The sequence below is a fragment of the Labrus bergylta genome, chromosome 9, assembly GCF_963930695.1.
Source record: "Labrus bergylta chromosome 9, fLabBer1.1, whole genome shotgun sequence".
In the NCBI taxonomy this organism is placed as follows: domain Eukaryota; kingdom Metazoa; phylum Chordata; class Actinopteri; order Labriformes; family Labridae; genus Labrus; species Labrus bergylta.
In genome coordinates, this window is record NC_089203.1 from 28,615,937 (window position 1) to 28,634,123 (window position 18,187).

Here is an 18,187-nt window from a genome sequence, read left to right on the forward strand (position 1 = left end):
TAATATAGTTCTTAATGGTTACAGATGCTCTTACAAAGTGATTTTTGTTAACAGTTTGCTCAAATCTTAAGACACTACATGAACCATGTAACTTTAATGTCATCCTCTATAACCTACACAGCACATTAGGTTCAGTTCAGTTTATGTTACTGACGGATAATTACTACACAAAGTTTGTTTTTAATGTCCACATTTAGGTGGAGTATAACATTCATCATAACGTCAGATAACCACCGAGCTGAACCTTTAGCTTCTAACATCACACAAACTCATTATTTTCAACAACAACATCTTAACAAACATTTCTAAACCATTGACCGTAAATAATGTAAATAATGTAAATAATGTAAATAATGTAAATAATGTAAATAATGAGCTACACAGTTAGGTTTACACACTGGTTTACAAGCTAACTCTAAACAAGCTAGGTCCGTAAATATAAATATAAATACGAGTAAGCAGTAAATATAACACTACTATATCACTTACTGAAAACAACTGAAGCATCAACTTGTTGGATGGTCTGTTAACCGCACAGCAAGCCATGTATGTTGTCAGATATGTGTTAAACAAACTCTCCAAACGAAGTAAGAAAGAGGAGAAATCAGACGGATCAAGCTGTTAGCCTCCTGACCTGCTGACCGCGCAGAGCTGTCAATCAAATCTGACACAACCCTAATATGGGCATAGTCGTTTTCCTTAATAGAATAAAATCCGATGAGTTATAAAAACATTCACCCCCCCCCACAGTGTGAGGAGAAGGGGCCGTCAACTTCTCAGATATATCTCGTTTTTTGAACCAGGCTGTAAACATGTTGATTCCTGTGGTAAAAACGGGCTTTTTTGGCTGTGGGCTTATGGCACTTCCGGCGCTTCTGCAGCCAGCCTCAAGAGGAACCTCGAGGAACTGCAGTTTTTTGTACTTCCGCATAGGCTTCATTTTTCCAGACCGGAGGTTGCCCCTTGGTTATGACACATCTCCAGGATAGTGTGTGGTTTCAGTTACTCTCATGTTTTTACATCTTGTGTTTTTGACACTTACCCTGCATCTCGTTTCAGATCCTTTGCTTTCTTCTACTCTCACCTGTGTCTCCTGCGTCTGTGATTACCTGATGTGTCTCACCTGTGTCTAGTTGTCTTCGCTCCCCTTGAGTATTTAGTCTCTGTGTTTCCCTCCTTCTATGCCAGTTCTTCTTGTTCCCTCATGACAACGTTCCAGCTTTCATTGTGTATTTTTCCGATTATTATTCCGACCTTTTTCTGTATTTTCTGACCTGCCTGTTGCCCAACGTTTTGATTACCTCTGCTTGTGATTTAGATTCCCGTGTACTGACCTCCCCTCTGATTAAACAGACTTTGTATCTTCTCTAAGTGTTTTCGGATTTGTGCATTTGGGTTCTTAGTACAATTGTCACATTGCAGGAAGTCACATGACTAGAAATACGTCATGCTGACACTTTTGTGTTGCAAGATGGAAAACCAAATCTCCCAAATGACTTTTTTCTGTTTAGGCCAGGCTTACACTCTGCAAAGTCAGGCTGTATCCGACTCAAATGTTTGAGTCCGATGCACACTGGACTCAAATGTTTGAGGCCGATGCACACTGGAGTGGAGCAGCACTGCAAAGAGAGAGAGAGAGAGATCAATGATAATTAAGGGAGGTCAAATACCCTTTTTCTCCTAAGTGGCAGCCGAGGACACGACTGCATCTGTCAGTCTTCTTAAGAGAAGATGAAACTGGTCTGAAACATTTCACTTCCCTCTCTTAGCTCAGTAACCATTCAACAGACAGGCACCACTGCTTAACCGTGACAACAGACACGTTTCACTACTTAAAACAAGACGTTATGAGCTACTTGTTTTAGACTTTAGATGCAGTGAAGTTTGGTCTGCAAAATACAAATTCAGAATTTTGCTGTAATTCTGTGATAAGTCTTTGTATATGTTGTATCCACTTTCAAAATTGTTCTCATTAAAAAAACATTTTTAATCCTTGAGAAAGGGCAAACACAAGCAACACAGAAAAAGTTGGCAAAATACTTTTTCAGGTTTTAAAGAATAGTTTAAATGTTGTTTGAATTGTGTATATGAAAAACTGAAACTTGTGGAAAAATAATTGTTAAAGCTACTGAAATACTTTTCAGAAAACTTTTAAAATACTTGAAAGACTCATCATCAGATCAGCTCATTGAGTGATTGAAATCCATCATTTCCATAAAGAGCCACTTTGCATGAGCAGCAGCATGCTCCAGTGCTCGGGGAGAGTTTAAAGTCCTGAGAGTTGAACACTGGAGGACTGACAGCTGTCCTTCATCACAACAGGAGACACAGAAATCCTCCTCCTCCTCGTCATCCAAAAACATGACTTTGATCTGCGTCCTCATCTGGACTCTCCTCCTCTGCTGCTGCTTCACAGGTAAAGTCCAGACAATCAAACTCCTCTCCTCTATGAACATCTGTCTCTCTGAAATGAAGCCCACACAACCCTGATGCTGCTTCATGTGTTTGTCTCTGTCTCCTCGGAGTCCAGAGGACAGGTCACAGTGACTCAGTCTGCAGCAGTGAGATCTGCTCTGGGAGCCTCCGTCACCTTATCATGTAGGACCAGTGAGGATGTAGAGACTACGGACGACGACGAACCCTTTTTAGCCTGGTACCAACAGAAAGATGGAGGAACTCCTAAACTGCTGATTTACTATGGTAGCACTCGAGAATCAGGGACTTCAGATCGTTTTACAGGCAGTGGATCAAACTCTGACTTCACTCTGACCATCAGTGGAGTCCAGACTGAAGACGCAGCAGTTTACTACTGTCAGAGTGTACATATCATCAACAGTGAGTTGGTGTTCACACAGTGAAAAAGCGTCGTACAAAAACCTCCCTCAGTCAGCCTGAACAGAAACCAGACTGACTGCTGCAGCAGGAAGCTTCTGCAGAGACTGACACACTTCACTGAGGACACACACTCAAACACTACACTGACTGGTTTCCATCACCTCTTCCCTGTAATACAAAAACTACACAATCAGTTATTCAATATCATATATTTCCACTATACAGTACTTAGCATTTCAAAATGAACCCTTGGCATATGTCAGATATTTATGAAAAGATTTTTAGTGTTGTCCTCGTTCTCTTCTCAAAGGTGACTTCAAGAGAGTGTGGGGTAAAGCCGATCACAGAGCCAGCCTCTTTGATCAGGTTACTGATCTTATTTGTATCATCCAAACAGAAGCTGCCCCCCCCACCAGCACAGAACAGAATAAAAGAGCCAAGATACAAAACGTACAGAAGGTTCTTGCTAAAGTCAGAGGATCTAAGCTTCCTTAAGAGACTTGATTGAGCCTTCTTTAAAGCCACATCAGTGTCCATTTTCCAATTTAATTTACTGTCCATGAAGACACCGACATATTTATGAAACGGGACAGTTTGGATCTGCTATGAGGGGAAACATCGTCTTTCTTTCTTCTAAAATCAATAATATGTTCCTTTGTCTTTCCAACATTCAATATGCATCACACCAGCTGACTAAAGATTCAATCTCTGTTTTTGTTGGTCAGATTATTGCCTTGGGTAAGTAGGTGCACGAGAGCAGTAACATCTGAAAACTTGTGGACATGATGCCTGTGCACACTAACACAATCAGGACCTGGAGAGATGTCAGTGGGGCTGCTACACACTGCGACACAGGGAGCACAACAGAGCTGTTGGGGGTTCAGTGTCTTGCTCTAGGACACCTCTATAGCACTCGGAGAGTGACCTGGGACCTGGCAGCTTCCATACATTGATGTGTACAGGGACTTAAACCAGCGACCCTCAGGTTCCCAAACAAGGTCCCTACAGACTGAGCTACTGTCGCCACAAATATATAAAATGCAGCGCCTGCTCTATCAACTGAGCTAAACTGGTGCCCTGCAGAGGAAAGGTTAGTCTGCACTGACAGAACTATATGTGTTGTATAAGACTCTTTAAGTCTTTTTAAAGTCGTCGACTACCTCAGAGGTTACCAACTTGTTTCCATTTGAGTCCTCCTGATTATATCCAAGAAAAGCAGAGCACCCAAAGCACTCACAGGTAACAGAAGGAGTTTACTACTGTCTAAAATTAACACACATTTGAATTGTTTTCATTGATTAATATGTCTTTTCTTGAGATACGTCTCAAATCTTTTTATTTTGACATCCAAACAGAATATGCAAAACACCAAGAGACCTTTGCATAAACTTTCCACGATGTGTGTTTTCATGATTTTAATTAATATATTTAAACCACAGAGCAGGCTTTGAACAACATGCCAGAAGCAATGTTTTATCAAGTTATGCAGATGATGCCATCCGCTTTGCTTCCAACACATTTCTTACCTACCTTCATTATTTTCAGAGATTTAACAAATCAACACATCAGTCATCAGATTGAGACATTTCACCATCTTCAACAGCAGATTTTGATGATATAAGATTATTTGGAAGTTTTCCATTGCTATATATTTTTTAATTCTTTAGATGAACTTACCAAAGTCCGTTCAAAAATTGTTAACCTGTTAAGAAATGAAAGATATGCACAACAAACACTGTTTGATTCCATTTTTATTCTTTTGCTCATTTTGAGAAAAACTGTCAATACAAAATGCGAGAAAAGTTAACGTTGAAACATAAAATCATAGAGAGGGAATGAAGGCATTTAGCGTGTAAACTGAGTGCAGTTTCAGAAGTGAAACAACAGCAGGGGGAAACCAGCAGCAGAGTCCAGGTGATACAGCTCAGTCCTGGGAACACTGGTCCCTCCTCAGTGTCTCTGAGACCAGCGTCTGGGAGCCCTGGGTGGCCTCACAGGTCACAGAGCCCACCTTCATCCACTGGCCTGCAGAGAGCCTCAGGGTGCTGCTCCAGCTGTAACGAGCGTCCTGCTCCATCACCGCAGGGCCCCTGCTCTCCTCCCAGCTGCCGCCGCTGATGCCGTCCACCTTCCAGGCCAGACTCCAGTCCGAGGGGAAGCCCTTGTTGGCCAGGCACACGAGCGTGGCATTCCCCTGCTGCAGCTCCTCATTGGAAGGGGGCAGAACCATCAAGGTGGGACGGGCTTCACCTAGGAGACACCAATCAGAACAGAGGACAGGAACCACACAGCTGTCAGTCAAACACATCACTCCTGGACACCTTTGCAGTTGAAAGCAGAGTTTCTCCTTCAAGGAGTTTCTGTCAGATGTTTTTTTCTGCTTCAGCAGTCACTCACACATTGTTTCACTTCCCTCTCAGAAATCTGTCATGCAAATCAACACAGAGACGATCATCGTACAGAGAGACCAGAATACACTGGACATAAAATATATACGCTGAAAAATCATCAAATCACTCAAACCTTTGAAATACCTGTTTTTCTAACTCTTGAGTGGAAACATGAACCAAATCTATCAATAAAACATGTTTTAAATCATAAAAGGCTAAAAAATCTTGAGTGACATAATCTGCAGAAAGAGATCAGAGATTTTTAACATTTTCTTTCAAAATTCTTACAACTTCCCTTTGAGCAATTTATTCAAAATGACAAAATGAAATAAGGGCCTTTAAGAGTTATCGTTGATGTGGAATAGATATTCAAATTCAGAGAATTATTTTTTATGAATCTGAAGCTGCTGAACTGAATGTAAACGATCTGTCCTGAGATGGTACAGGAGGACAAACACAAACAGGAAAAAAATATAATATAAAAATGTATAAATGTTTCTTCATATTGTAAATGAAAAAAAAAAAAATTACGATTACATTGCACTGTTTAGAAATCAACAGAAACTTACCTCCGACATCCAGTCTGGTTCCTCCACCAAAAGTCCACCACAGTGATACAAAGTCACTGAGTCGCCGTACAAAAACCTCTCACTGCACAGAGACACGGCTCTCTGACTTCAACACATCGTACTCAAACTACCAGCCCTCAAGATGCAACTTCACCTTTACAATGATAACACTCATTTACTCTGGAACAAATGATGACTTTGGCTTCAGATTTGACATTTATTTTGATACGATTTTGTGTTTCATTAAAAATTCGTTTTTAGTCTAAATACAGAGAAAAACATGCACACAAATGTTTGGGTCAGTCATTTTCAGTCTTGCATTTCAAAATAAAATAATCTCTTGACATACAAAGGGTTAATATTTGACTTACTTCCAACATCCAGTCTGGTTCCTCCACCAAATGTGTACCACAGTGATGCAAACTCATTGAGTCGCCGTACAAAAACCTCTCACTAAAGAAAGTAAAAAAAATGCTCTTGTCTGCAAAACCTTCAAATGAACTGAAAAGTATAAAGAATACATTTCCATTAATATTCAAAATTAAGACATTTTATTCCGGGGATTTCTCCAGAAGCATGAACACGGTTTTAAAAACATGTCTTATTGAAAGTTAAAATAATTAACTTTATAATTAGTATAATCCAAGTCCCCAGTTAGTTAGAGCATTTCCATAAAGAGCCACTTTGCATGAGCAGCAGCATGCTCCAGTGCTCGGGGAGAGTTTAAAGTCCTGAGAGTTGAACACTGCAGGACTGACAGCTGTCCTTCATCACAACAGGAGACACAGAAATCCTCCTCCTCCTCCTCATCCAAAAACATGACTTTGATCTGCGTCCTCATCTGGACTCTCCTCCTCTGCTGCTGCTTCACAGGTAAAGTCCAGACAATCAAACTCCTCTCCTCTATGAACATCCGTCTCTCTGAAATGAAGCCCACACAACCCTGATGCTGCTTCATGTGTTTGTCTCTGTCTCCTCAGAGTCCAGAGGACAGGTCACAGTGACTCAGCCTGCAGCAGTGAGATCTGATCTGGGAGCCTCCGTCACCTTATCATGTACAACCAGTAAGGATGTAGATACTACGAACAGCAAACCCGACTTAGCCTGGTACCAACAGAAAGATGGAGGAACTCCTAAACTGCTGATTTACTCTGGTAGCACTCGAGAATCAGGGACTTCAGATCATTTTACAGGCAGTGGATCAAACTCTGACTTCACTCTGACCATCAGTGGAGTCCAGACTGAAGACGCAGCAGTTTACTACTGTCAGAGTTATCACAGTGGAGGTGTGTTCACACAGTGAAAAAGCGTCGTACAAAAACCTCCCTCAGTCAGCCTGAACAGAAACCAGACTGACTGCTGCAGCAGGAAGCTTCTGCAGAGACTGACACACTTCACTGAGGACACACACTCACGAATGTGCGCTCAGTTTAGTTTACTGTCCTGCAGACTCTTTTACCTAAAACAACTTTTCAACTTACACAATAACAGCCAATGTTTAGGGACGGATAAAAGCAACACATAGCAGTACTTGAATAAGAGAGGAAGCAAACACTATACACTTTATGTGTTTTTATTTGCCTCTATAAGGTGTTCACAAATGTCCAACTGAACCTGGGCCTTAAAGCCCCGTTTCCACCAAGCGGTCTGGTTTGGTTCAGTACAGTCTGACACGGTAAGCCCTGATCTTGCTTGCGTTTCAACAGCCAACCGTACATCATAAAACAACAGCGGCACGACAGACAGCCAAGACATTCAATAAAGAAGAAGAAGAATGTGACACAGTAAATAAAAATGAATGATTGCATCTCCCAGGTCGTCCATGGGGCGGAGCTACGCGCTGACATATAGTCGCATAAAAACAGAAAACAGCCTTTTAATGACTCTCTCCAAAACGTGGTGCGTTTTGTGTTTGTCCTTTATTACCGCTGTCAAGTGAAGATTCTTCTTTCGACCAATCAACAGACTGCAGTGTTTCTAGCTCCAACCTTTAGAGTCGGTTCAGTACGCTTGGCACCCCAACAGAAGCGTGCCAAAAAAGTATTCATGACAGTTGAAACGCCAATACATGTGTACCATACCGAACTGAACCGGACGGGTTCTTAAGTTTCTAACTACACTCTTCTCCTCTGTCGCCACCCGGTGATGGAAAATAATTCCAAACTTCATTGGATCCGCAGAGTCCCTTTGCACCTTTAAGAAAAAGCTAAAGACCCAGCTCTTTATGAACACCAATGACCTTCATGATGATGATGAAGATGAAGATGGTGTTGTTTGGTAATGATGATCATGATATTTAGGATGGTTGTGATGCTGATTAGAACTCTGAAGAGCAGCTGTTGAAGTTGTGCTTTCCTGTCAGCATCTGTGTGTCAGATCAGACTGAAAGCTGTTCATTTGCACTTACTGACTTTGTTTCCTCCTCTCTAGATCCTCGCTTGTGTTGCACTTTGGATAATAGCGTCTGCTAAGTGAATTGTAGAGTTGAAGTGACTCTGAAAGATTAAAAGTCCCAAACCTCAAAGGCACAGTTTCTTTTCCTTTCAAGTGATCACAGGTATCTGGATCCTGCTTCTCCATTCAATGCAAAGTGTGTGAAAACAAAACCTTGACTGGCTCCTTTCTGGATCCATAAAAGAAACAAACAGTCAAATGGAGTCAAAATATTCAACCTGAAATAAGAAAAAACAAGTCAATATGTAGAAAACTGATATACTCTGTAAATAGATAAGAAAATGCACAAGCATCTTCTTAGAAACACATAACCATCAAATCTAAAATATATTTCTTCACACCCATTACATCACCATTATTTTCCAGAACTACTCAAGAACTACTGAAATGTAGCTTCATGCCACACCCTGTGACTACGTCAGCTGAATGTCCTCGTCTCTATGAGGTGTAAAGTGATCCTCTTCAGTGAGTCCTTACAGGAGAGTCTCTGTGGAGACTGAATGAGCTGCTTCACTAACAGTCTGGATTTATTAACTGAGTCTGGAGGATGAACTGAGCAGGATATAAGGCCATTTTTAAAAGACGTACTCTGCTGCCCTCTGGTGGCTGAATGAGGGAAATGATACTGACAGAGGTACGACATTGTCTTGTTGAAATAACACACTGATAATTATAATATGAAACTATTCATCAAACGGAAGAAGACAATGCTTTAAAGCAAGATGAATGAAACATACAAGACGACAAGGACACATTTTTTAAGCATGGGAGATAATTATAAGAAGAACTAACTCAAGACATCGTATTTCATTTAGAACCAATATTATAAAATCAATATACTACCTAAAGCTAATACTTCATTCAACAAAATAATACTGTCAATGTTATGGGGAAGATGTGGCTTAGAGGTACAGTGGTTTGGTTGTCAGAAAAGTTGGTGATTCGATCCCCAGTTGAAGCAACCCAAATGGTTCCTGAAGGCATCACCATCAGTGTGTGATCGGATTGATGGACAGTTTGGCACGTTATGACCATAGACTGTAAATATTACTGGATGAACCCTGACCCGTCTGTTACATAGACAGAAAATGAGTCCAATCGACGGCCGCATCCATATTGGATTTGCAGTCTCAACCTAACTTCGGATCAACCTAGCGACAGCAGTAAGGCGGGACTTAACTCCGCCCATTCAGCTCGACGTCAGCAGTCCACTTGACAGCATAGCTAACAGCTAGGCTGCTATCATCAACTATTCCTGCTCATCCTGAGAAAACTAAACAGTAAGTTAACATTTAACTTTTCTACAACACAGTTAAAACTAATTATATTCAACCAAAATATTTAATTAAAGTCTTAAAACTACACTTTGTTAAATATACAATCATGGTTATTAGTTATTTGTCAGAGCAGTTAGACTTTGTCAGTGTTAGCAGAGAAATACATTAACAAAGTTTTATCCATAAACTGTAAATAAATATGAGACATCCAGAAGAAATCAATATTACAAAGCATACAGTTCATGTTACTGTTCTGACAAAAAGAGGAATGTCTGTGTCTTATATTTACTGATGTCAACAGTGATGAGGTGAACATGACAATTGAAAAATAAATATTTAGTATTTATTATAAGACATTTGTTTTCTATTGAACCCCGTGAAGTCATGGAGTCTGTGGACAGTGTCAGCGTCACACCAAAAACTTTAAGTATTAGAAAATATAGTGTTTAAGACTGGCATCTATTATGATGAGTTGCAGCTACCTTGTTCAATATTATTCCTGCAGATGTGGCTCATAACAAAAAAACAGCCTGAGCTGTCACATATAGTTAACTGTACATTGTGTCTTGTCTGAGGCATTAATTGAACACCTTTGTATTTCTCCTATAGACACAGTGTGGATTATTGGTGACTGGTCCGTCGAGGTGCCCAGAGAGCTGCAGAGACAGAGGAAGAAACCTGAGCCTCAACAACATCTGTGTTTGTTGGTTCTTCTGGGGTGGACTTCAGTTGCTTCTCTTCAACAGCTCGCTGTGAGGGAGGTCTCCCCCGGATGGCCTGAGTGATGTCACCCACAGGCTGAGAGCTGAGACAGGTTTTAAACCTCCTGACAAACCGTTACACCGTGCCCATCTGTCAAGCTGGTCAGCTACACACCTTATTGTGAATAACTCTTATCCTTCATCAAATCAAAACTGATGAGTCATCAAAACATTCACCCCCCCGTACAGTGTGTGTCCATCGAGACATGAGCTAATCACACCTATTTGTTTGTTTTGTACCAAGCTGTAAACATGTTCATCTCTGCTATAAAAACAGACTTTTTTTCATGTTGTTTTTCAGATTAAATAAATATTTCTATATAAATGCACTCCTTTATGTCTACTTCTGAGTACACATTTCAGATTTGAAATGACAAGACTAAAATGTGCATTAATGCTCAACTCAATAGCTAAGGGAAGGAAGTCTACTTTTACACAACTTTTTATTCTTTTGATAAATACTAATGTAGTTCATTTCTTAAAATGGGATGGAACAGAGTCATTGCAAAATGATGACCTTAAACACAGCCCCATTCTTAAATCAAGATACATGGAGAGTAAATAAGATCAATAACTTGTGAATAAAAACACAGTTAAAAATGATTTAGAGATGTAGTCTTCCCTGATCAATATCACATAATATCAACTTCTCCCATCTAAACTGGACAAAGGGTTTTAAAATGGGAAGAAAATAGTTTGATTGCAAGTTGTTTGGAGGAGATCTAGTTTTATTTGAACAGCATGAATACAGTCTTCCAAGGTGCAAACCCTCCTCCTCCTCCTGAAGCTTGTGGAGCTCCTTGATGTACTGCTGTCTTATCTGCTGGCCATCTTCTCTCAGCAGAACTTCGACTGTTGAAATGTCATTCAGAAGAAGCTCGAGCATGTGACATGGATCCAGAAGAACATGGACTTTAAGTGAGAGGTCTTCAGGATGGCAAAGAAAGAGAGAAAATATCAGTTATTCATTAAATCATTTATTAAATCATCAAATTATTTTTCTGTATTCATCTGTGTGTAAGAGCACATTTATAAATTCAACAGTCTACTACCCAGACAACAAAGGTACAGTATTCAGATAATCAACATCTATTCAAAGTTAAGAAAATAAACCTTATTGTAATCATTCTGTTTTCAGCTCTCTCACTCACACAATGATATTCTACATCAAATTGTCTCAGATTTTGGGTGAGGAAAAATTAAACAGTTTATTGTGGATAGTACTTCATCTTAACATGAAACAAATATAACCTGAATTATTTAAATCATTAACAGGTCCCAACTCTCTGTGCTTCAGTACAGAACATACAGTAACTCATTTATTATTAACATGAGCTCAGTACATGGCTGTATTCTTCAAACTATTTCTTATACTTTATATCTATGTGCTTTATATCTTATTTTCATTCCATGTTATTTATATTTTATATTTCTACAGCTATATTCTGTGTATGAGTTCAGTGAAAATTAATCTGGTTATTAATATAGTTCTTAATGGTTACAGATGCTCTTACAAAGTGATTTTTGTTAACAGTTTGCTCAAATCTTAAGACACTACATCAACCATGTAACTTTAATGTCATCCTCTATAACCTACACAGCACATTAGGTTCAGTTCAGTTTATGTTACTGACGGATAATTACTACACAAAGTTTGTTTTTTAATGTCCACATTTAGGTGGAGTATAACATTCATCATAACATCAGATAACCACCGAGATGAACCTTTAGCTTCTAACATCACACAAACTCATTATTTTCAACAACAACATCTTAACAAACATTTCTAAACCATTGACTGTAAATAATGTAAATAATGTAAATAATGAGCTACACAGTTAGCCGACTGGTTTACAAGCTAACTCTAAACAAGCTAGGTCCGTAAATATAAACACATGAGTAAGCAGTAAATATAACACTACTATATCACTTACCGAAAAAAACTGAAGCATCAACTTGTTGGATGGTCTGTTAACCGCACAGCAAGCCATGTATGTTGTCAGATATGTGTTAAACAAACTCTCCAAACGAAGTAAGAAAGAGGAGAAATCAGACGGATCAAGCTGTTAGCCTCCTGACCTGCTGACCGCGCAGAGCTGTCAATCAAATCTGCCACAACCCTAATATGGGCATAGTCGTTTTCCTTAATAGAATGAAATCCGATGAGTTATAAAAAAATTCACCCCCCCCCCACAGTGTGAGGAGAAGGGGCCGTCAACTTCTCAGATATATCTCGTTTTTTGAACCAGGCTGTAAACATGTTGATTCCTGTGGTAAAAACGGGCTTTTTTGGCTGTGGGCTTATGGCACTTCCGGCGCTTCTGCAGCCAGCCTCAAGAGGAACCTCGAGGAACTGCAGTTTTTTGTACTTCCGCATAGGCTTCATTTTTCCAGACCGGAGGTTGCCCCTTGGTTATGACACATCTCCAGGATAGTGTGTGGTTCCAGTTACTCTCATGTTTTTACATCTTGTGTTTTTGACACTTACCCTGCATCTCGTTTCAGATCCTTTGCTTTCTTCTACTCTCACCTGTGTCTCCTGCGTCTGTGATTACCTGATGTGTCTCACCTGTGTCTAGTTGTCTTCGCTCCCCTTGAGTATTTAGTCTCTGTGTTTCCCTCCTTCTATGCCAGTTCTTCTTGTTCCCTCATGACAACGTTCCAGCTTTCATTGTGTATTTTTTCGATTACTATTCCGACCTTTTTCTGTATTTTCTGACCTGCCTGTTGCCCAACGTTTTGATTACCTCTGCTTGTGATTTAGATTCCCGTGTACTGACCTCCCCTCTGATTAAACAGACTTTGTATCTTCTCTAAGTGTTTTTGGATTTGTGCATTTGGGTTCTTAGTACAATTGTCACATTGCAGGAAGTCACATGACTAGAAATACATCATGCTGACACTTTTGTGTTGCAAGATGGAAAACCAAATCTCCCAAATGACTTTTTTCTGTTTAGGCCAGGCTTACACTCTGCAAAGTCAGGCTGTATCCGACTCAAATGTTTGAGTCCGATGTACACTGGACTCAAATGTTTGAGGCCATTGCACACTGGACTCAAATGTTTGAGTCCGATGTACACTGGAGTGGAGCAGCACTGCAAAGAGAGAGAGAGAGAGATCAATGATAATTAAGGGAGGTCAAATACCCTTTTTCTCGTAAGTGGCAGCCGAGGACACGACTGCATCTGTCAGTCTTCTTCAGAGAAGATGAAACTGGTCTAAAACATTTCACTTCCCTCTCTTAGCTCAGTAACCATTCAACAGACAGGCACCACTGCTTAACCGTGACAACAGACACGTTTCACTACTTAAAACAAGACGTTATGAGCTACTTGTTTTAGACTTTAGATGCAGTGAAGTTTGGTTTGCAAAATACAAATTCAGAATTTTGCTGTAATTCTGTGATAAGTCTTTGTATATGTTGTATCCACTTTCAAAATTGTTCTCATTAAAAGAACATTTTTAATCCTTGAGAAAGGGCAAACACAAGCAACACAAAAAAAGTTGGCAAAATACTTTTTCAGGTTTTAAAGAATAGTTTAAATGTTGTTTGAATTGTGTATATGAAAAACTGAAACTTGTGAAAAAATAATTGTTAAAGCTACTGAAATACTTTTCAGAAAACTTTTAAAATACTTGAAAGACTCATCATCAGATCAGTTCATTGAGTGATTGAAATCCATCATTTCCATAAAGAGCCACTTTGCATGAGCAGCAGCATGCTCCAGTGCTCGGGGAGAGTTTAAAGTCCTGAGAGTTGAACGCTGGAGGACTGACAGCTGTCCTTCATCACAACAGGAGACACAGAAATCCTCCTCCTCCTCGTCATCCAAAAACATGACTTTGATCTGCGTCCTCATCTGGACTCTCCTCCTCTGCTGCTGCTTCACAGGTAAAGTCCAGACAATCAAACTCCTCTCCTCTATGAACATCCGTCTCTCTGAAATGAAGCCCACACAACCCTGATGCTGCTTCATGTGTTTGTCTCTGTCTCCTCAGAGTCCAGAGGACAGGTCTCAGTGACTCAGTCTGCAGCAGTGAGATCTGCTCTGGGAGCCTCCATCACCTTATCATGTAGGACCAGTGAGGATGTAGATACTACTCTCGACGAACCCGACTTAGCCTGGTACCAACAGAAAGATGGAGGAACTCCTAAACTGCTGATTTACTTAGGTAGCACTCGAGAATCGGGGATTTCAGATCGTTTTACAGGCAGTGGATCAAACTCTGACTTCACTCTGACCATCAGTGGAGTCCAGACTGAAGATGCAGCAGTTTACTACTGTCAGAGTTGTCACTATATCAACAGTGAGTGGGTGTTCACACAGTGAAAAAGCGTCGTACAAAAACCTCCCTCAGTCAGCCTGAACAGAAACCAGACTGACTGCTGCAGCAGGAAGCTTCTGCAGAGACTGACACACTTCACTGAGGACACACACACAAACACTACACTGACTGGTTTCCATCACCTCTTCCCTGTAATACAAAAACTACACAATCAGTTATTCAATATCATATATTTCCACTATACAGTACTTAGCATTTCAAAATGAACCCTTGGCATATGTCAGATATTTATGAAAAGATTTTTAGTGTTGTCCTCGTTCTCTTCTCAAAGGTGACTTCAAGAGAGTGTGGGGTAAAGCCGATCACAGAGCCAGCCTCTTTGATCAGCTTATTGATCCTATTTGTATCATCCAAACAGATACTGCCCCCCCCCCCCCCACCAGCACAGAACAGAATAAAAGAGGACACTAGCCAAGATACAAAACGTACAGAAGGTTCTTGCTAAAGTCAGAGGATCTAAGCTTCCTTAAGAGTCTTGACTGAGCCTTCTTTAAAGCCACATCAGTGTCCATTTTCCAATTTGATGTACTGTCCAGGAAGACATCGACATATTTATGAAACTGGACAGTTTGGATCTGCTATGAGGGGAAACATCGTCTTTCTTTCTTCTAAAATCAATAATACTTTCCAACATTCAATATGCATCACACTAGCTGACTAAAAATTCAATCTCTGTTTTTGTTGGTCAGATTATTGCCTTGGGTAAGTAGGTGCACGAGAGCAGTAACATCTGAAAACTTGTGGACATGATGTCTGTGCACACTAACACAATCAGGACCTGGAGAGATGTCAGTGGGGCTGCTACACACTGCGACACAGGGAGCACAACAGAGCTGTTGGGGGTTCAGTGTCTTGCTCTAGGACACCTCTATAGCACTCGGAGAGTGACCTGGGACCTGGCAGCTTCCATACTTTGATGTGTACAGGGACTTAAACCAGCGACCCTCAGGTTCCCAAACAAGGTCCCTACAGACTGAGCTACTGTCGCCAAAAATATATAAAATACAGCGCCTGCTCTATCAACTGAGCTAAACTGGTGCCCTGCAGAGGAAAGGTTAGTCTGCACTGACAGAACTATATGTGTTGTATAAGACTCTTTAAGTCTTTTTAAAGTCGTCGACTACCTCAGAGGTTACCAACTTGTTTCCATTAGAGTCCTCCTAATTATATCCAAGAAAAGAAGAGCACCCAAAGCACTCACAGGTTAAAGAAGGAGTTTTCTACTGTCTAAAATTAACACACATTTGAATTGTTTTCATTGATTAATATGTCTTTTCTTGAGATACGTCTCAAATCTTTTTATTTTGACATCCCAAATGAATATGCAAAACACCAAGAGACCTTTGCATAAACTTTCCACGATGTGTGTTTTCATGATCTTAATTAATATATTTAAACCACTGAGCAGGCTTTGAACAACATGCCAGAAGCAATGTTTTATCACGTTATGCAGATGATGCCATCCGTTTTATTTCCAACACATTTCTTACCCACCTTCATTATTTTCAGAGATTTAACAATTCAACACATCAGTCATCAGATTGAGACCTTTCAACTTCTTCAACAGCAGATTTTGATGATATAAGATTATTTGGAAGTTTTCCATTGCTATATATTTTTTTATGTTTTAGGTGAACTTACCAAAGTCGAATCATAAATTGTTAACCTCAGAGACTATGAAGACTCTTCACAGTTATAACAGTGTTAAGAAATGAAAGATATGCACAAAGAACTCTGTTGGATTCCATTTTTATTCTTTTGCTCATTTTAAGAAAAACTGTCAATAAAAAAGGTAAGAAAAATTAACGTTGAAACATAAAATCATAGAGAGGGAAAGCAGGCATTTAGCGTGCAAACTGAGGGCAGTTTCAGAAGTGAAACAACAGCAGGGAGAAACCAGCAGCAGAGTCCAGGTTATACAGCTCAGTCCTGGGAACACTGGTCCCTCCTCAGTGTCTCTGAGACCAGCGTCTGGGAGCCCTGGGTGGCCTCACAGGTCACAGAGCCCACCTTCGTCCACTGGCCTGCAGAGAGCCTCAGGGTGCTGCTCCAGCTGTAACGAGCGTCCTGCTCCATCACCGCAGGGCCCCTGCTCTCCTCCCAGCTGCCGCCGCTGATGCCGTCCACCTTCCAGGCCAGACTCCAGTCCGAGGGGAAGCCCTTGTTGGCCAGGCACACGAGCGTGGCCTTCCCCTGCTGCAGCTCCTCATTGGAAGGGGGCAGAACCATCAAGGTGGGACGGGCTTCACCTAGGAGACACCAATCAGAACAGAGGACAGGAACCACACAGCTGTCAGTCAAACACATCACTCCTGGACACCTTTGCAGTTGAAAGCAGAGTTTCTCCTTTAAGGAGTTTCTGCCAGATGTTTTTTTCTGCTTCAGCAGTCACTCACACGTTGTTTCACTTCCCTCTCAGAAATCTGTCATGCAAATCAACACAGAGACGATCATCGTACGGAGAGACCAGAATACACTGGACTTAAAATATATACGCTGAAAAATCATCAAATCACTCAAACCTTTGAAATACCTATTTTTCTAACTCTTGAGTGGAAACATGAACCAAATCTATCAATAAAACATGTTTTAAATCATAAAAGGCTAAAAAATCTTAAGTGACATAATCTGCAGAAAGAGATCAGAGATTTTGAACATTTTCATTCAAAATTCTTACAACTTCCCTTTGAGCAATTTATTCAAAATGACAAAATGAAATAAGGGCCTTTAAGAGTTATCGTTGATGTGGAATAGATATTTGAAATCAGATAATTTTTTTGAGTAAATCTGAAGCTGCTGAACTGAATGTAAACGATCTGTTCTGAGATGGTACAGGAGGACAAACACAAACAGGAAAAAAATATAATGTAAAAATGTATAAATGTTGTTTTGCATTGTAAACAAAAAAAACAAATAATTCATGATTACATTACACTGTTTAGAATCGGACAGAAACTTACCTCCAACATCCAGTCTGGTTCCACCACCAAATGTGCACCACAGTGATACAAAGTCACTGAGTCGCCGTACAAAAACCTCTCACTGCACAGAGACACGGCTCTCTGACTTCAACACATCGTACTCAAACTACCAGCCCTCAAGATGCAACTTCACCTTTACAATGATAACACTCATTTACTCTGGAACAAATGATGACTTTGGCTTCAGATTTGACATTTATTTTGATACGATTTTGTGTTTCATTAAAAACTAAAATCATTCAAATTCAATTTAGTCTAAATACAGAGAAAAACATGCACACAAATGTTTGGGTCAGTCATTTTCAGCCTTGCATTTCAAAATAAAATAATCTCTTTACATACAAAGGGTTAATATTTGACTTACTTCCAACATCCAGTCTGGTTCCTCCACCAAATGTGTACCACAGTGATGCAAACTCATTGAGTCGCCGTACAAAAACCTCTCACTAAAGAAAGTAAAAAAAATGCTCTTGTCTGCAAAACCTTCAAATGAACTGAAAAGTATAAAGAATACATTTCCATTAATATTCAAAATAAAGACATTTTATTCCGGGGATTTCTCCAGAAGCATGA

General features: G+C 40.2%; 2 gene segments (V, D, J or C); both read right to left on the reverse strand.

Annotated features, from left to right (window-relative positions):
* Positions 1-4,568: 4,568 nt before the first annotated feature.
* On the reverse strand, positions 4,569-6,130 carry LOC114919869 (Ig kappa-b4 chain C region-like). The segment is given in 2 exon segments: positions 4,569-5,085; positions 5,795-6,130. A coding segment is annotated over 1 exon segment (306 nt).
* Positions 6,131-16,366: 10,236 nt separating this feature from the next.
* LOC109979826 (Ig kappa-b4 chain C region-like) lies at positions 16,367-18,102 on the reverse strand. The segment is given in 2 exon segments: positions 16,367-16,882; positions 17,979-18,102. A coding segment is annotated over 1 exon segment (306 nt).
* Positions 18,103-18,187: the final 85 nt, after the last annotated feature.